This window comes from Silurus aristotelis, assembly GCF_946808225.1.
Source record: "Silurus aristotelis genome assembly, chromosome: 18".
In the NCBI taxonomy this organism is placed as follows: Eukaryota; Metazoa; Chordata; class Actinopteri; order Siluriformes; family Siluridae; genus Silurus; species Silurus aristotelis.
The window spans coordinates 12627204-12648542 of NC_139591.1; the positions used below are offsets into that span (position 1 = coordinate 12627204).

The 21339-nt window shown below is 38.6% G+C and overlaps 1 protein-coding gene across 2 annotated transcripts in view; it reads left to right on the forward strand.

Moving 5' to 3' along the window:
- rph3aa (rabphilin 3A homolog (mouse), a) overlaps positions 1-21339 on the forward strand; it is a 40681-nt gene that overhangs the window by 5419 nt on the left and 13923 nt on the right. For both annotated transcript variants that reach the window (XM_083569341.1, XM_083569340.1), the window contains exons 2-4: positions 10747-10881; positions 14178-14307; positions 15376-15459. In XM_083569341.1, the coding sequence (XP_083425467.1) occupies positions 10775-10881; positions 14178-14307; positions 15376-15459 (321 nt within the window). In that variant the 5' untranslated portion in view covers positions 10747-10774. The remainder of the gene's footprint in view (positions 1-10746; positions 10882-14177; positions 14308-15375; positions 15460-21339) is intronic.

Here is a 21339-nt window from a genome sequence, read left to right on the forward strand (position 1 = left end):
AGAGTTTACAGAGAAAAAAACATCCAGTAAGCAGCAGTAAAATAATTGAAAAAAAAAAAATAATTCTATGGTAACTCTTTACAAACATGGTAAACAGAAAAGCAGACTTTGATGTGTGTTTCAGAAGCTTTTCTGCTCCCCATGGTTGTTTCTTTTTCTATAGCATCTCATATAAGAATGATAGTAATTTAAAATTTTTGACTAGAGAAAAAATATATATTTAATAATTGGGAGTCTGGGAAGAAATCAGTTTTTATATTATGTCCTCTTTACTGAATGGCTCAGCCATTGCTCATTCCTATAAACTCTATTTCTGTCTGACACAGCAAACCACATTTAATTAACCACAATCTTTCCAGCAATGTCTGATCGGGCTTTTCCAGCGTTTCCCTTTTTGCTGATCTCTCATATGTATACTATTCTTTTTTTATTTCTCATTCTAAAAACCTCCTCTTTTCATTCAAACCCTTATTCCTTCCAACTCCTTACTTCATCATCTCATCCTATTCCTGCTTCCTGCTTGTTGTGACCCATATAAAGAGTAATGATGCCACAGGCTTTCGCCCATGGTTCTCCTTTTCCCTCTTATACTGCAATCCAGATATCTCCTCTGTACAGGAGTTTTTTTTAAATAATTCCTTAAACTTTAGATCTTTTCTCTCAGTTATCATGCTGATAATTTTTATGAACATAAATATCAGAAATAGCACTTTATTACTGGTTTCCCTACATAGTGTTATGGATTTGTGTTGCTTTTGTGGTTTCACAAAATGAAAGAGGGACAGGTGTTGGAGGAGATCAGACACTGTCTGGATGCCCCCAGGTGTTTTTATTCCACACATCTTGGCATCGCTGTCCTCAATAACGCCAGACAATAATACAAGTCGACCTGAAACAGCTGAGGATCTGTGGTAAGACATCGATTCTGCAGTGTCTCGAGAATGAATAAAACATGGATTGGCAGAATTAAAGTTCTGAGACAGGTGACAGAAGCGATGCTACAGGACATTATTTTATTCTCACTACTCCTCTCTTCTTCTTGCTTACATGGCTATGACTTATTATCGGTTGCTATGTCAACACTGAATGTACCATTTCCATGCTTCATACTGGCAGGGTGTGTGCATGACTTTTCAAGCCTTCACTTTTTCCTAATGTCTGGCTGCTATTCAATCATTCATTTTAGCTTTGTCTTCAGGAGAAGTGGAGAAGTTTTGAGACTATTCCAGGTGACACCATCAATATCCAGAGGAATATTCAGCGAGTTTACATGCACAGCAATAATATGAGTAGTCATGTAAAAGCCGGTCATGTAAACAACATACCCTGAGTTTATTGGCTTAAAGCTGGTACTGGGTTTCATGAAATCTCCATACTGACCCCTGGATCTTCACAGGATAGGAAAGAGATGGTAAAAAAGTACAATGAATTATGTATTGTTAAAGTCCCTCAGTCTTCTTGATTCAGTTTTTTCTTAAATGCCATACCTGGATTATAGTATCAGGAGTGTCTTTTTTATGCCCCACCATCTCCACCTTCAGTCTTTATCCTCATGGTATCTTTGCACAAAGGCCATCCAGCTCTTCACAGATACTGTCTCATTTATTGCTTATAGAGAGTTAATCTCTTCCTGGCCTGCTGAATTTGCTCTCTTTCCCTGCTGACTGTTTATCCTTTTGCTGTTCCACATAGGCGGATGTATTAAAAGAAGAACTGCAGCACTCACAGACCGTCAACGGAAAACCATCAATGACTGGCATGTTATCAAATTCCTGCCCTACACCTTCCCTGCTTAAGTGAAGTTAATGCAAACTGAAAATGCCTAGCAAAAAGGCTTAAGAACAGCCAGAAATAAAGGCCATGCACATACAATGGTAGTGTTACCACAGCAAACTTTATCAGAAGATTGAACTAAATAACATAAATTTGCATGGCTAAATAACCGCATATAAGTCTCAAAACTCTGGATGCAATGGGAGAGTTGCATTGCATGAGTGATGTAAAATTCTCATCATTGGACTCTGAAGCAGTAGATACTTTTTCTGGAGCTATGAGTCACACCTCACTGCCTGGCAGTAAATGCATGGAGAACATTACCTGTTTCAATGCATAATGCCAAGTGTATAGTGTGGTGGCAGAAGAGTAATGGTCCTGGGCAAGTTTTCATGGTTCTGACTAGACCCTCGAGCACTACCACAGCATACTGTCTAGACAAATACTCTGCTTCCCACTTTGTGGCATTTCCTTTCTCAGAACAAAAGCAAGGTCCTCTCAGAAATCATGCATTGAAAATGGATTGGAAGAATGTGCTTTGCCTTGCACCAAGCCATGACCTCAACCCCATCAACAACTTTAGGATGAGCTTGATGGGTCATTTGCAAGCCAAATTGAAAAGCCCAACATTAGTGCCTGAGTTCACTAATGTCCTTGTGGCTGAACGGAAACTAAATGGGCAAATCCCTCTTGTGGAAAGTTTCCAAGAAAATTGCAGCAAACTGAGCCATTATTCTTTGTTGACACAAATAAACAGATTTTTTTCCAATACTCAGTTTTCAAGATGTTTGCAATGACAGATTGATGATCTTGTTGTACATTCTGTAAAAAAATCCCAAATAACACCACTTCTTTAAAAGTGGCCTAACTCAGACAAATGTTTATTTCTATGAACATAAAAATTGTAATAATGAGAAAAGCTAATCAGTAAAAGCCATTGCATAACTGGCAGTTTGAAAATATGTGGTGGGTTAATGTGTTACAGTGGAAACTTGCTCTCTTACGACCTCCACTGATGATCGGCGCCGTGCGATAGGGGCAAATTAGCAAGTGGGTGGCAATTGGCAACGAATATGGTAGAATATTTGTTTAATTATTTATTCTGAGTCTAATTGAGTTTATATTTAGCATTTAAAGGATTAGCATGTAATTAGGAAGACTAAGGTTTCTATGTTTGAAGGAACAGGCTTTAAATATGCAGCATGAAAGAAAAGTCTATATTCCATTTATTTAGAAGGATTAAATTATGAATTGGCAAACAAACCATGTTTTTAAACATGCCGATTTAACAAAATATTTTTTAAATGTAAAAGATTTTAGTAAATAATTGGTATTTTAATAATAAGCAAAATAAATGTGATTACTGCAGCATGCAGTTAAATGAGGGAGGAGAAAAGTGTAGTGAATTTTATATGGCAGTTTACAAGTCAGTAAATTGAAAGACAGGAAACAGGAATCAGATTTAATCGTACAAAAGCAAGAAGACAAGATGCAGCAACATTTGGGATACATCGTACACAATATACATGCACACTCATTATAGTAAACATTGAAAAGATGCACACATTTGGGAAACAAACTAATGAAAAGACAGGGACAGAGACAGATCTAAAACTGAAGTCATACAAATACAAGCAAATGTCAGATATTGCTATGGGAACCACAATGCGCAATACTAAATTCAACATATTCGTTTGTCAGTTTTAACAATACAGCACATGATCCTTTCAGTCCTGCACTATTGTCCTTTTCTGATCTTTTCTTTGAGGCTTTGCTTTGCTCGAATGTGTTTGTGTTGGATTTTTGAATAGTCTTCATCTTGCCACTTTTCCCCTCATATTCATTGAATAACATTCTAAATTAAATCTCAATGTCTCGCTTTTGATCTATGAATTTCATTAACCCATTTCCCATCCAATCCACACATTTTTCTAAAACTTAGAAAGTAAAGTAGGGTTTTTGTTTCTGATTTCTGGCTGCACTGGTGGCTGAGAAATACCAACAGAAGGTTTGTGATTGGAAGGAAGGATGAGAAGAGCAGGTGTTGGAGTTAAAGGGGACCAGACACTGTCTGGATGGCCCGGGGGTTTTTCCAATACATCGCACCATTAGGATCCTCAATCAAGTCAAATAACACGAGGCTTGCTAGAACAGGTGGTTGGGTAGAAAGATTGGCACTAGGGTCATTCAAGTGAGAAATAAATACATAAAATTGCCAAATATAACTATAGAGGCAGAAAATAGAGGTATATACTGTCGTTTATATACAGTATAGTCCTAGAGTACCATGCAATCATTCTTCAAAGCAACTTGTTTTGCCAGCACTCACAGCACATTCCTGTTGTGAAATTCCTGTCTGAATTCCTGCTGTGTAAAATTGTCTTGAAATGGACACAGGTTTGTGCAAGGGCTCACTGAATGTAAACAAAAGACCTCTAGTGTAGGCCTAAGCGGTGTACCAAAAACCACCAAGAACTGGAAGGGGCCCCAAAATAGTATTCGTCATTACTCTACTGTCATGTTGTGGGTTACACTTTATAAATCCTTTAATGAAATGCAATATTATTATTACAAGCTTAAAATATGCATGACCTTACAATCTTTTATAGCTTATTATGATTTACCCCGGTTCCCTTGTTATATGTTACCAGATTTAATTGGAAATCTGTCATTTTAACTGCTGTCAGTCGAACAATTTCTTGAAATTCAGCATCTATCTAAGTGTAGTCCCTAATGCTGCATACTACTGTGCTAATTTGGATTGATATGCTTGGCCTTACTGTAATTTTTAGCCTGTCCTGAAGCTCATTACATATGAATAATTAGTACATCACCTTTCTTTGCACCTAAAGAAGTAATGACATTGGATATGGTGTGAATAATATGTTTCCAATCCAATCAGTGTCTCAAAATTCCTTCAGTAGTGAATGGCATTTAGAGGTTGACTGTAAATTACTATCCCTTTGGCTGGTACAGATGATCCATAGCAAGTGCATAGATCCAGATTCAATTTCATGTGTGACCAGGCTTTTTAATTAGACAGGCATGCACATGTATGATTTAAGGAATCCTTAAAGAAAAAAACAGTACTCTGCCATTTCTGCCAACGTTTTTGCCTGTATTTTTGCACCGCACTCTTCAGATTTGTGTTATTATATAACATCCAGACACGCAATATATAGATCTCATGTATTACTGAGAGTTAGAACGTTTTTTTTTCTCAGATCCAAAACTAATTGTGTTTATATGCAGATGATCTACATGCAAAAAAAAAAGAACTGTAATGTCTTACAGAAAGTGCCTCTTTTTTGCATGAAGTTCAATGCTGAACCATTAGCGAGGGCCACTTTTGATTTGTGGACTCTGAAAAGCGCTGATGAGATGAATAGAGACAACGATGTTGAGTGTGGCACAGTTTCCGTTCATTTGTGTTGCTTGCTTCTTTACACTCTCACTGCTTCCCTCCTTTTCACTTTCTTTCCTCTCTTCCTTCCTTCCCTTATTCCCTCCCTGCTTCTGCCTGCCCTCTACCCCCAGACAGCAATCAGTCACGTCTTCTGCTAGGTCGCCCTCACTGTCAGCACTCTCTCCTCGACATTTCAATCAGTGGTTAGTATGCCTCCATGGGGCAAAAGCTGAATGTGACTAAAAGTGGTTGAGCTAGAAAGATCAGCACACTGACTCATTGATGATATGGCATACTGTAATGTCAAAAGGCACACCACAGACATGTTAATTTTATCTCACTGCAGCTGTGTAGGAGAAATACTGCAGAGGTGTCAATACGTGTCATGAGTTTCAAGCAACAAAACAGATTTTCTTTATTTTCTTAGCTCCAGGCACAAGCATTTCAGATGAATTGTAATAGTTGTACAAGAATTGATTTATTTATTGCCTTTTTGTGAAAATGATCAAGTCGCCACCTCATAGCTTGATCTTGAGTTCTGTTTTTTGTATGTTCTCTTTTCAAAAATCGGTTCTCCAGTTTCCTTCTATCTTTAGAAACTTACCAGTTGATTAAGTGGTTATGTTAAAATATGTGAATGAGTGTATACATGTACAGTATGTGGTGCCCCTTTGATGAACTGGCATCCAATTAATTGTGTAATCCTGTCATGCCTGGTTGCTCTGGACCCACTGTGACCTTCACTGAAAAAGAATGAAAAAACTGTTCTCAAGTTACAAATATAATGAAGGGTCTATTTCATATTTCATTCTTATAGCTTGGATACAGTTACACTAATATACTGACTTACACACATAGGCCAAGTGTAATATAATTGAGTTACACTAACACCAGTGAAACTCTGGTGGGTATCTAAAACAAAAGACCTAATGCATAGTAATTTTCATTTCTATACACCAAACAACCAGACAACATTCTGTGTGCATGTATAATAATTTTATTATTGTAATAATACAATATGCACGTTAAATATTTGTATTACCGTATCAAATTTTCTTTAGATTTTCTATTCAAATTGATAGTCTCAGAATCCATTGTAACCAGTTAATAAAGATAAAGTGAACTCTCTTAGTAACAGTGCAGTGCTGAAGAGGGCTGGGCTGAAAATATCCAGCAAACTATTTACTTAACAGCCTTAGGAGCTCAATATACTCCTCGCATAATGACACACATGTGGTCCTCGCCACACCCACAGTTCAATAGACCTTAATTACCAAATAAGATAAAAGGTCTTGCAAATGGCAAGCATTATGTTAGGCACTTAGGCAGTTTAGTGTATTAGAGTAACGACACAGGAGGACATCGACTTGGACAGGACTCCACCACATCAATTCTGACCTCAGTGTGACCCATTACTGCTTTGTGCTGGTGGATTTTATAAAAGTGAAGTGTCAGTCAATTCTTTTACTACCTCATCAGTGACTACTGCACTTATAGCTACTGGGAACATCACCTTCCCATCAACAATGATAAAAAAGTAGTGAGAATTGATTGGTTTTAATCACAAATATTGTATAGTGATCATCAGAATTAACATTCGACCATGAGCAAGTGATGTTTAATATTTATTTTGTAAGTATAGTTTTTTTTTTGTTTCACTGAGAGCATGATCTATTTTTATTTTGGTAAAATATTTCCTACCCACAATGCTATTAGACTTTCTGCACATAGTAAAAACAATGTAGCCATTATGACGTCACATAGCGTTTCACAATAGATGATTAGACTGAGGGAGTAAACCTAATTTCACATTTTCTCTAAAAAGCATTAAATCATATTGTGCTGTGGGTTTACAGGATCCATAATCTAAAACATGATTATGATTAGTCTTATTGTTATTGTATTAATAGAGTACACTGTGTATACTAAAGATACATTCTGTCATCGTAGGTGCATGTCCACTGTGAGAGACATAATCTAAAACAAAAATCCAGAAATCACAATATATGATTTTTAAACTATTTATTTGTATGATACAGCTGCAAATAAGTATTTGAACACCTGTCTATCAGCTAGAATTCTGACCCTCAAAGACCTGTTAGTCTGCTTTTAAAATGTCCACCTCCACTACATTTATTATCCTAAATTAGATGCACCTGTTTGAGGTCGTTAGCTGCATAAAGACACCTGTCCACCCCATACAATCAGTAAGAATCCAACTACTAACATGGCCAAGACCAAAGAGCTGTCCAAAGACACTAGAGACAAAATTGTACACCTCCACAAGGCTGGAAAGGGCTACGGGGAAATTGCCAAGCAGCTTGGTGAAAAAAGGTCCACTGTTGGAGCAATCATTAGAAAATGGAAGAAGCTAAACATGACTGTCAATCGCCCTCGGACTGGGGCTCCATGCAAGATCTCAATGATCCTAAGGAAGGTGAGAAATCAGCCCAGAACTACACGGGAGGAGCTGGTCAATGACCTGAAAAGAGCTGGGACCACCGTTTCCAAGGTTACTGTTGGTAATACACTAACACGTCATGGTTTGAAATCATGCATGGCACCGAAGGTTCCCCTGCTTAAACCAGCACGTGTCTTAAGTTTGCCAATGACCATTTGGATGATCCAGAGGAGTCATGGGAGAAAGTGATGTGGTCAGATGAGACCAAAATAGAACTTTTGGGTCATAATTCCACTAAACGTGTTTGGAGGAAGAAGAATGATGAGTACCATCCCAAGAACACCATCCCTACTGTGAAGCATGGGGGTGGTAGCATCATGCTTTGGGGGTGTTTTTCTGCACATGGGACAGGGCGACTGCACTGTATTAAGGAGATTATGGGGAACAACCTCCTTCCCTCAGTTAGAGCATTGAAAATGGGTCAAGGCTGGGTCTTCCAACATGACAATGACCTGAAGCACACAGCCAGGATAACCAAGGAGTGGCTCTGTAAGAAGCATATCAAGGTTCTGGTGTGGCCTAGCCAGTCTTCAGACCTAAACCCAATAGAGAATCTTTGGAGGGAGCTTAAACTCCGTGTTTCTCAGCGACAGGCCAGAAACCTGACTGATCTAGAGAAGATCTGTGTGGAGGAGTGGGCCAAAATCCCTCCTGCAGTGTGTGCAAACCTGGTGAAAAACTACAGGAAACGTTTGACCTCTGTAATTGCAAACAAAGGCTACTGTACCAAATATTAACATTGACTTTCCCAGGTGTTCAAATACTTATTTGCAGCTGTATCATACAAATAAATAGGTCCCCTGGTGGTCTAGTGGTTAAGATGCAGCGCTCCCACCGCTGCGACCCGGGTTCGATTCCCGGTCAGGGAACCATCCCCAGCCACTCTTAGTGCCGGTCCCAAGCCCGGATAAATTGGGGAGGGTTGCGTTAGGAAGGGCATCCAGCGTAAAACATGTGCCAAATCAAACGTGCGGAGGATCCGCTGTGGCGACCCCTAACGGGAGAAGCCGAAAAGAAACTTCTTATCATACAAATAAATAGTTAAAAAATCATACATTGTGATTTCTGGATTTTCTTTTTTAGATTATGTCTCTCACAGTGGACATGCACCTACGATGACAATTTCAGACCCCTCAATGATTTCTAAGTGGGAGAACTTGCAAAATAGCAGGGTGTTCAAATACTTATTTTCCTTACTGTATATATATATATATATATATATATATATATATATATATATATATATATATATATATATATATATATATATACAGTGTGATTTTACAATCATCCTCTTATGCACACAAACATTCATACTTGAGCTTTCACTTAAGATTAAACATCTGTTGTCTGGAATGTTTTTGACAAAAAAATAAAATCCTACATTGTGTGTGGTACAAATCTATAAAACCCCAGCAGTGTGTGTGGTACCTGCTTCTGCTATAGACAACCACAAAGCAGCTGTTCCTCTTCCAGAGAAGTGAGCTAACTAAAAACAACATCGACAGTGTTCATCTAAAATACACTGCTGATAAACTGTTCAGATTTGCTGTTATGAAGACGTAATTCCAATAGTGAAAAGGTGTATGTGGTTATTATTTTATTGGTGCAGAACTTTTGATACATTGGTATGCTTCATGTACTTGTGACTCTTTCTGGGAAACTGTGCTGCTGGAGATATTTATTTCATTCGTGTTTCAGTTTGTTCCTCCTATTAAACATACCTCCTATTGCGAATGCACTAGCAATGTCCCTTTGTGACACCAGAGGGGCACACAGCCACTAACTTCTAATGAAAAGAATGAAAATATAGCACAGTGCAACAAATTAGCAGGAGAATCACTAAGCACATCACAAATATATCAGTCTAAGCCTGTTTACTGTGCTTCAGGGCCGAGTGTCCTTTAAATTATACCAGACTTTGCAGGCCTTAACACTCTGAGTCATATTTACAGTGAATATAAGGCTATAGGGACAGTCTGGCTTTTAAAGTGTTATGAGGGTCTCTCTCTCTCTCGCTCTCTCTCTCTCTCTCTCTCTCTCTCTCTCTCTCTCTCTCTCTCTCTCTCTCTCTCTCTCTCTCTCTCTCTCTTTTGCTCTTTCTTATTTTCAATAAGGCAAGGCTATTGTAAAATTGTTATCTCTCCCACCCATCTAATGGACTCTTGATCATCCTACCATCTGGCAGAATGACCTGAGGCTGTCACCCTGCTGACCCACAAACACCCAACAGAACTAATCTGGCACATAGTTATTTATTAAATGGTAGAGCGAGCATCACATTGAATACTAACACTCTCATTAAAGATGAGATTAAACTTTATGATGCAGTTTGAAAAGTAGGTTTCTGAACTGAGTAATACCTGATCATGGCAATGAGTTTGTTTCTATGGTAACAAAGAACTCTGATCAATAATTCTAGTGACATTCTGCACAACAGGGGTGTCTTTTAGCCATGAACCGTTTTGCTTTTTTACCCCTTTTGTAGTCCATTTGTGCTGTGCTCCTGTCCTTGGTCCTAGAACAAAACAATATTTTGTTCTACTGTATGAGAGGATAATCATATAAATATACTAGACTTTACTAGCTGTATCTAATTCAAGCTCATAGGGATACATTGATGAGTGCAACTTGCACATGCAGAAAAAATCAGTCATAGCAATAAAAAAAAAAAAAACACGTCCAGGAACTTCAGCTCGTTTACGAGATAGTACTCTGTTTTAATGGTCCTATTTGCTTGACATTATAGAGTTAAGCTGAAAGATGCCATAGCACTAGTTTATATGAAAAACATTTCTGGTTAAGACCCACTGTCAGTGTTACAGTACAGTAAGAGATGATCTGGAAAGAGAATCAATGCAAACAAAACCTAAATAATATCGGTTAGCTACTAAAATAATAGAGACTGAAAAAAGTGTTTATTTGGCTTTTTTAAAAACTGCAGCATTATTTCATCATCTGCAGGTAAAATATATCCATAGCTAGTGAATAACATTCCTTTAACAAGACTGTTGGCTCTTAATAAATGCTTTTGCTGCTGTAAAATGCGTGATTACAAATAAGTGTGTGTTTTTGTGAGCCTTCTGCTACCTCCTCATGGCTGTAGGAGAGACTGACAGATATACACTGGACAGATGGAGTTCACTGGAACTGAGGAGCTGACTGATGGGGAGAAGGAAATAATCAACAGCGTTCTGGCCCGGGCCGAGCTAATTGAAGCCATGGAGCAAGAACGGATTGGGTGAGTAGAATTTCTTCAGCTATGTCCTTGTACCATCTGTCCAGCAGTTTGAGGATTCTAATTAGGGGGATGTATTGTTGCTGGGACAACCACAGTCCAGGTTCATTAAAAATGTGTACTCACTGTTCATCATTACAGTAAGAGTGTAGTGTAGGTAAAGAGAGTTTCTGATGAACGTAAAGCTGGTAGTTATAGGGGTGATCATAAAGGTCATCAGGGTGTATGCTCCACAAGTGGGTTGTGAGATGGAGTAGAAGGAAAAATTCTGGAGTGAGTTAGATGAAGTGGTGGAGAGTGTACCTAAGAATGAAAGACTGGTAATTGGGCAGACTTTATTGGGCATGTTGGTGAAGGCATCAGAGGTGATAAGGAGGTGATGGGTAGATATAGCATTAAGTAGAGGAATGTGGAAGAGCAGATGGTGGTAGATTTTGCTAAAAGGATGGAAATGGCAGTGGTGAATACTTATGTTAAGAAGAAGGAGGAGCATAATGTGACATAAGAGTGGATGAAGGTGCACACAGGTGGACTATAGTCTATGCAGGAGATGCAATTTGAAAGAGATTGGAGACCGTAAGGTGTGGGTAGCTAGACAGCATCGGATGGTGGTCTGTAGGATGGCTTTGGAGGTGAAGAAGAAGAGGATGAAGAATGAAAAAAAAAACAATATGGTGAAAACTAAAGGACGAAGTAGTAGTATCTCACACTGTAGTGTGAGATTCAGGGAAGAGGTCAGACAGGGGCTCGGTGGTGGTGAAGAGGTGCTGGATGATTGGGCAACTACTGCAGAAGTAATAAGGGAGACAGCTATAAAGGTACTTGGTGTGACATCAGGAAACAGAAAGGAAGACAAAGAGACATGGTGGTGGAATGAGGAATTGCAGGAAAGCATAAGGAAAAAGAGGTTGGTGAAACAGAATTGGATTTGGCAGAGAGATGAGAAAAGTAGGCAGGAGTATGTGGTGGAAGCAAAGGAAAAGGCATATGAGGGGCTGTATGTGAAGTTAAACACAAAGGAAGGAGAAAAGGATTTGCACTGATTGGCCAGGCAGAGGGACTGAGCTGGGAAGGATGTGCTGCAAGTTAGAGAAATAAAGGATGCAGATGAAAATGCGTTGACTAGTGAGGAGAGTGTGTTGAGAAGATGGAGGGAGTATTTTGAGCAGCTGATGAATAAGGAAAATGAGAGAGAGAGAAGGTTGGATGGTGTGGAGATGGTGAAGTAGGAAGTGGATAGGATTAGTAAGGAGGAAGTGAGAGCAGTGATTAAGAGGATCAAGAGTGGAAAATCGGTTAGCCCAGATGACATAACAGGAGATGTGTGGAGATGTTTTGGAGAGATGGCAATATAGTTTTTAACAAGATTGTTTAACAAGATTCTGACAGGTGAGAGGATGCCTGAGGAATGGAGAAGGAGTGTGCTGGTACCGATCTTTAAGAATAAGGGAGATTGACACTGAAGTTGATCAGTCATGCCATTAAGTTATTGTAAAGAGTAGTGAAATCCAGGCTGAGAGAAGAGGTGACCATCTGTGAGCAACAGTATGTTTTCATGCGGAGAAAGAGCACTACGGACACAAGAGAATGTTGATAGAGAAGGTTAGAAGAAGTTGCATTGTGTATTTGTGGATCTAGAAAAAGCGCACGTCAGGGTGTCGAGAGAGGAGTTGTGGTATTGTATGAGCAAGTCAGATGTGTCAGAGAAGTATGTGAGGGTTGTGCAGGACATTTATGAAGACAGTGTGACAACAGTGAAGTGTGCAGTAGGAATGACAGACTGCTTCAAGGTGGAGGTAGGACTGTATCAAGGATCGGCTCTGAGCCCTTTTTTGTTTGCAGTGGTGATTTACAGGTTGACGAACAAGGTCAGACAGGAGTCTCCATGCTATATGATGTTTGCGGATGATATTGTAATTTGTGGTGAGAGTAGGGAGTATGTTGAGAAGAGTTTGGTGAGGTGGAGGTACACGCTGAAGAGAAGGGAAATGAAACGAAGTAGGAGAGGAAGGGCGGTGGAGTGGTGCGGTTGCAGGGAGAAGAGGTGGTAAAGGTGAAGAAGTTTAAGTACCTGTGGTAAACAATGCAATTAATGGAGAGTGTGTTAAAGAAGTAAAGAAAAGAGTGCAGGCAGGAGTGGGTGGAGAATAGTGGCAGGAGTGATTTGTGATAGAAGGGATTCTTCAAGAGTGAAAAGCAAAGTTTATAGGACTGTGGTGAGACCTGCGATGTTGTATGGTTTAGAGACAGTGGCATTGAGTAAAAGACAGGAGGTGGAGCTGGAGGTGGCAGAGCTGAAGATGTTGAGGTTTTCGTTGGGAGTGACGAGGAAGGACAGGATTAGAAACGAGTTTATAAGAGGGACAGCGTATGTAGGACATTTTGTAGACAAGTTGAGGGGGCCTGATTTAGATGGTTTGGACATGTGCAGAGGAGGGACATGGTAGAATAATGCTGAAGATGTAGCCACCAGGAATAAGGAAAAGAGGGAAGGTCAAGGAGGAGGTTTATGGATGTGGTGAGGGAAAACATGCAGGTAGTTAATTTGAAAAAGGCAGATGTAGAGGACAGGGTGGTATAGAGACGGATGATCCGCTGTTGCGACCCCTAACAGGTGCAGCCAAAAGAAGAAGAAGTCCTTCAGTCAATTTCAGGTGGGATTGCTCAAACTTTCTGTTGGAGTGGATGGGATGGTCAGAATTCCTTCAGGAATGGGCTGGATTGGTCAGAATTCTTCAGGAGAAGATTAAAGTGGATGAAGTAAATAGCACTGGGATGTGCACACCTCTATTTTAAATCTCTTTGCACAAACATGAACCTCTGGATGGATAATGCAAAATTATGTTTATTCCACTGCAGATAAATAAAGCAAAAATTCCAGTTCTACCAGATCTAAATGGATAGTGGGAAATATCTAGAAAAAATATGGATTTATTAAAATCTTTTTTTCTTAAGTGATTGAGAATGATTCAGCAAAAGCAGATCTATCTCAGCGTTTCAGAATGTTACTGCATTTTGTCTCCATTACAATCGCTGTGAGTCAGGAAGAGGTGGACTGCACTGCAAGCCATTAATAGTGAATGCTTAAACTACAGCTTTGTATCAATCTTTTTGCTTGGCCTTCTGTCTCTGTTTGATCTGCTGATGCATTCCTCCCAAACTCCTGACCTCAACACTTAATTTGCAAAAGCGACTTTTTCGATTTCTTCTGATCAGCAGAATTAAAGCAGGAGTGGTTAAGAGCTTTAAGGAGGAGTTAAAGGGCTGTTTAATGAGCTTAACCCTGTTCTGTACCGCAGGCGTTTGGTCAATCGTCTGGACACGATAAAGAACATGGCTTGTGGTGATGGCTATTCGCAATGCCTGCTCTGTGGCCAGCAGTTTGGCGTGATGGGGGTCAGCACAGTCATGTGTGATGACTGCAAAAAGGTATAAAAGAAGAGCATAAAGCTACAGTAAAATCTTTTTGGTATATTATCGGTTCGTCTCAATTACATTCTACGTCTCAATTTCTAATCACAGGTGCAAGGTTTTACAAATGTGTGGTAGCTAATTACTATTCACAGGTTAATATGTACTATTACATGTGCTCTCTGGTATAATAACACATGAGAAAACATTTCACAGCGCATTAAGACATAAATAAGTAAATATGTAATGCTTGTATGTAATAGTTGTTGCAGAGTGGAAATAAAATAAAATAAGACAAAATCAACAAGAACATTACTACTAATAATAATAATATGTAGAAGAAGAAAAAGAAGAATGTGTATTTGTACCTGTTAGTCTAAAGACACTATTTACTTCCATCTTTATTCATAATAAAATCAATTATTTGTGCCAGAACTAATAGGGGTAAAGGGGTGAATACATATGCAATCACAATACACACGATCTCAATGAAATCCATTTCACTTCCAGGTTGTAACCTTATATATTTGTTACATATACCTACCTACATATTTTATTTCAATATTCATGTACTTATTTCCAAGAATAAAATGCTCAAATACTGTATATGAGGCAATTCTAATCATCCTCATCAACTGCATATTTGTATTACGCCAAGTATTACAGGTAAATGGTACATCATTACATTGCCAATCTCTGAAATTATTGCTTTGCAGTGCAATGGTTTAATATACAAGGTGGATTGTTTATTATGCACTGTAATAGCAAACAATATAAATAATAATAATATCCAATAAGTATTTTTTTTTTAACTGTGATTGTATTAAAAAAGCAGTACTTGCAGTACTCTATAATAGCATGCAACTAAACAAATATTCTGATGTAGCTTCTGTACACATCACATTAAAAGTCTAGGCATTATCCTTTATCAGCACTAAATCCCATCTCAGTGATGTCTCATGTTGTGGAAATGTGGAAAAGCTGAAGCTATTTGGCCTCTGTGAATGCATTTGCACCTGCACAGTCTCTTGAGACCAAATATGTGTGTACTTTTAAGTGTGTTTTTTTCTTTCTTGCTCTCCACAGCACATATGCACCAAGTGTGGTATTCGCAGTAACAGTCGCTCCTGCTCTGTATGGCTGTGCAAGATATGCAGTGAACACAAGGAGGTCAGAAATAATAATATACATTTCATAAAGTCCTGTTTTCAATACAGTATGTCCTCTGTTTTCAACACTTCTTACAATGTGTATAAAGTAATTTTAGTGCCGAAGCCTCTGACCCATTTTGGGCTTTTATAACAATTTTACATTCAATTGTTGCATACACAGCTATTAAATACATTTATGTGTGTGTGATGCTTTTAATAGTTGACACAAAGGAGCTTTACAGCAATCCGAATGTAGATTTAGTTTCCTAATGAGCAAGCCAGAGGCAACAATGTCAAGGAACAACTCCCAGAGACAACATGAATACCTTGAAAGGCACTGGAATAAAAAGGGAACCAGTCTTCTTCTGGTTGATAACAGATAGGGGGATTTTAAATCATTCTTCTTCTTCCATCTGTAAAAACAGGCCATCAGCACTGTTAGTGTGAGTGTGCACAAGGCTTTATGTCTTATTGATTACAGCAGCAAGTCTACAGTGTCCAGGTAAGATTATTCACTGAGAAGATGGTAAGACTAGAGACTTTTTTAGGAAATGCACATTTTTATAGTAGCTGTGGAAGATCATCCACAACAGAAAACAAACATCTTCAAGTGGCAATAGAGCAACGATAACGAAGATATTTGTAAAAGTTCTGTCAAAACTTTATTGGTATAATATTTTACTTTATTTTGAGAGACAGAAGGAAAATTAATTGTGATTATGAGCTGGCATGCAGAATCTCTGAATTTATTTTGGAATTTCTGGAATTTCACGAGTGTCTGTCTGTTATTACCTTGAATTGAATGAAATGCTTTGTACAGTGGTGGACAGTAACACAGTAATTTGTTACTTTACTTAAGTCGAATTCTTGCATATGTGTACTTACCTGAAGTATTTTCATTTGTGGACACTTTTACTTTAACTTCACTTCATTTTAAAAGTCAAATATCTATTTTTTTCTTAACTACATTTTGCGAATTCAGTCGTTCCTTTTTTATTTACGAGTGGAAAAAACTGGTCAAACACACAGCAAGCCACCAATCAGGGTAGAGCACATGCTCTGTTTTGAACTTGTATTGATTGATGCTTGGTGGTATCTACTTAGCAGGAACATACAGTTCAGCATCAGCTTAACAGCAAACAGAACATTTTAAGAGGAATAAATGATGGAAGAAGCTGCTGACTCTTAACTTGCCAAAAGACCTGTGGCCTTCTTTGCGTGAAGTAGTCGTAAATAAGGTTTTGGTTTTATGAAAATTTTGATAGATATCCATCAGTGTTTGACTCATTAATATCATTCTAATAATATATTGGTTTGCTGAGAGTAACAGTAGAGTCTTTTCACAGAAACAAAGTTGCTGCTCCCATTAGGGGTCGCCACAGCGGATCGTCCATCTCCATACCACCCTGTCCTCTACATCTGCCTCTTTCACACTAACTACCTGCATGTCTTCCCTCACCACATCCATTGACCTCCTCCTTGGCCTTTCCTCCTACTTGGTGGCTCCATCCTCAGCATTCTTCTACCAATATAATTCATGTCCCTCCTCTGCACATGTCCAAACCATCTTAATCTCTTCTCCCTCACCTTGTCACCAAAACATCCTACATGGGCTGTCCCTTTAATAAACTAATTTCTAATCTTGTCCATCCTTGTCACTCCCAACGAATCATCCTATCGGACACTCTCTCTTCCTTCAGTATCACCCTTACACCATTTCTCTTTTCATCCACACCATGATAGAACAGTTTAAACCCACCTCCAATGTTCCTGTCCTTACTTCCTTTCCACTTGGTCTCTCGAACACACAACATATCTACCTTTCTCCTCTCCATTATATCAGCTAATTCGCTCCCTTTACCAGTCATAGTACCAACATTTAAAGTACCAGCCCGAACCTCCACTCGCCTACACTTCTCCTTTTCCTGCTGTCTCTTCCTCCTCTCCTTCTCCTCCTTCGGCCAACAGTAGCCCAATTTCCACCGGTACCGTGTTGGCTAACGATACCTTTGGCGGTCGTTGTTAACCCGGGCCTTGACCAATCCGATATGAAATTCTTATTTGTGATCCGCATATTTGATTTGGCACATGTTTTACGCTGGATGCCCTTCCTAACGCAACCCTCCCCATTTACCCGGGCTTGGGACTGGTACTAAGAGTGCACTAGCTTGTGGCTCCCTAATGGCTGGGTTAAGCAAATAGTCTTGTGATAAAAATCATAATTAGAACATTATAGCCATAATAAATCATAGTACTTTGTATACTTAAGTACAAACCCGATTCCAAAAAAGTTGGGACACTGTACAAATTGTGAATAAAAAAGGAATGCAATGATGTGGAAGTTACAAATTCCAATATTTTATTCAGAATACAACATAGGTGACATATCAAATGTTTAAACTGAGAAAATATTTAAAGGGAAATAAGTTTATTTTAAATGTCATGGCATCAACACATCTCAAAAAAGTTGGGACAAGGCCATGTTTACCACTGTGTGGCATCCCCTCTTCTTTTTATAACAGTCTGCAAACGTCTGGGGACTGAGGAGACAAGTTGCTCAAGTTTAGGAATAGAAATGTGGTCCCATTCATGTCTAAAACAGGCTTCTAGTTGCTCAACTGTCTTAGGTCTTATTTGTCGCATCTTCCTCCTTATAATGCACCAAATGTTTTCTATGGGTGAAATATCTGGACTGCAGGCTGTCCATTTCAGTACCCGGATCCTTCTTCTACGTAGCCATGATGTTGTAATTGATGCAGTATTTGGTCTGGCATTGTCATGTTGGAAAATGCAAGGTCTTCCCTGAAAGAGACGACATCTGGATGGGAGCATATGTTGTTCTAGAACTTGGATATACCTTTTAGCATTGATGGTGCCTTTCCAGGTGTGTAAGCTGCCCATGCCACACGCACTCATGCAACCCCATACCATCAGAGATGCAGGCTTCTGAACTGAGCGCTGATAACAACTTTGATTGTCTTTATCCTCTTTAGTCCGGATGACATGGCGTCCCAGTTTTCCAAAAAGAACTTCAGATTTTGATTTGTCTGACCACAGAACAGTTTCCAATTTGCCACAGTCCATTTTAAATGAGCCCTGGCCCAGAGAAAACGCCTGCGCTTCTAGATCATGTTTAGATATGGCTTCTTGTTTGACCTATAGGGTTTTAGCCGGGAACGACGAATGGCACGGTGGATTGTGTTCACTGACTATGTTTTCTGGAAGTATTCCTGAGCCCATGTTGTGATTCCCATTACAGTAGCGTTCCTGTATGTGATGCAGTGCCGTCTAAGGGCCCGAAGATCACGAGCATCCAGTATGGTTTTCAGGCCTTGACCCTTACGCACAGAGATTTTTCCAGATTCTCGGAATCCGCGGATGATATTATGCACTGTAAATGATGATAACTTCAAACTCTTTGCAATTCTTCTTTGAGAAACTCCTTTCTGATATTGCTCCACTATTTTTCGCCGCAGCATTGGGGGAATTGGTGATCCTCTGCCCACCATGACTTCTGAGAAGACACTGCCACGCTGAGAGGCTCTTTTTAAACCCAGTCATGTTGCCAATTGACCTAATAATTTGCAAATTGGTCCTCCAGCTGTTCCTTATATGTACATTTAACTTTTCCAGCCTCTTATTGCTACCTGTCCCAACTTTTATGGAATGTGTAGCTCTCATGAAATCCAATATGAGCCAATATTTGGCATAACATTTCAAAATGTCTTACTTTCAACTTCTGATATGTTATCTATATTCTATTGTGAATAAAAGAAAAGTTTATAAGATTTGTAAATTATTGCATTCCTTTTTTATTCACAATTTGTACAGTGTCCCAAACTTTTTTGGAATCGGGTTTATACATTTGAAAGCAAATACTTTTGTACTTTTACTCAAATAAAAGTTTAAAAGGAGCACTTATACACACACACACACACACACACACACACACACACACACACACACACACACACACACACACACGTGTATATATATATATATATATATATATATATATATATATATATATATATATATATATATATATATATATATATATATATATATATATATATATATATACGAGTATATGAGTAGGGTTGAGGTCAGCACACTATAACAGGTGACTCAAGAGCTTCCACTCCACCCCATGTAAACCATATCTACCTGGAGCTGGCGTTGTGCATAGGAGCATAGTCATGCTGGTAAAGGTTTGGGTCCTCTAATAAGTGCAGAGAAAATGTAATGCTGCTGTCTCCAAAGACATCCTGTACAAGTGTATGCCTCCCACTTTGTGCTAACAATTTGAGGAAGAACCACATATGGCTGCACAAGTCAGGTGTCCCAATATGGTTGTCCATATAGTGTATATTTCCTTTGTGTCATATATGTGCTCTTACTAAAAACACACTTGCAAGGTAAAGAGGAACAAATCTTGATAGTTGATTATAACTGAGGCTGCTTCTGGCTCATAAAAGGCTCATTAACCTTCTAATGTCACCTCATGAGATTTACCATTGCATTTTAAACATTCTCCAGCATTATTTAATACAAATATTTAACAAAAAGAAAGACTCAGCCAAGTGGCCTGAAAACAATTCTAAAAAGCTTTCTAAACAAACAAACAAACAAACAAACAAACAAACAAACAAACAAACAAACAAAAACATATAATGTGTGTACTATTTACATCTGTATTTAGAATATAGATCTTATTTATTTTAAATACATTATCCAAAGATTTAAGTAGCCTTTAATTTAAGCATCACTGGCTTTTTCAATGGGATTCACTTGTTTTATTTGTTTAAAATGTCAAAAAAGAAAGTGGTGCATGTATACGGATGTCTTTTTCTGGCTGACAGGTTCAGCACCTCTGTCTTTAGGAGGTTTTTTTACCATAATGAGATGATTCATGCCTTTGATGAGTCACTGCTGTCACAGAGCAGCACGCAGACCTCATCCCATAATACAATATCATCACGCAGACCCACCAGTATTTCATTTGCCTCTAATCTAGTGCAATCTCATTTGCAAATAAATCAAAGGGATGGCAGTTGCCTGGAATATTCAGTAATTTAAACTTATGTTTAAATTCCTGTTTTCTTCTGTTTTTTTTTATGCTGTGGCAAATTGCAATCTGCCCAAATTCATACTTATGTTTAATATGGTTTCTTACACTCCACTCTTCCCTAAATTGTGTACATGGAGACCACTGGGATAAACAGCCACCACTACTATTTTTGCAAACAATTTTGCATCACATTACATCAGGTAAATATACTTACAGATAGCATGCTCTTGTACCTTATTTGAATATAAATCTAACATCTAACAAGAATTTAATAAGGGAGTGAAAATCTTTGTGGGACTTATTAAACTGATATACTTTAGATCATATCTAAACTGCCTAAAGTTTCTTTCATTAAAACAGCATAATTTCTAGGTTACATTTTGAAATTTTTCATATGTATTTATCTAAAAACAAACAGATTTAACTGACAGTGTATTTGAAAACAAGTTTCATGATCTTTCTCAATGGATATTTCAAAACAAACAATGCACTGCATTATGAGTCTTTGAGGGTGAATTTGTTCCCAGAGTGGTGCATTGTGCGTTTCAAGAGCACATTTGATATTCTCCATGCTGGTTTAGGCACCAGTCACTGGAAATCTCTTTTGAATCCAGGCTTTTTAAAAATCCTACTCCACCTATGCCATAGGTGTCCAGGCTTATCATTAAAGGTTTGATGTGGATGCAGGTAAGACAGGTAAATCCCTGGCCAAATGGGTCCTGATTTTAGCAGCATTTAACCAACTTTATTTAAAAATCCATACTGAGGGTTGTATTGTGCACGATGTTATTCAGACTTCAGGCATAACATCAGATTTCTTGTGCAACA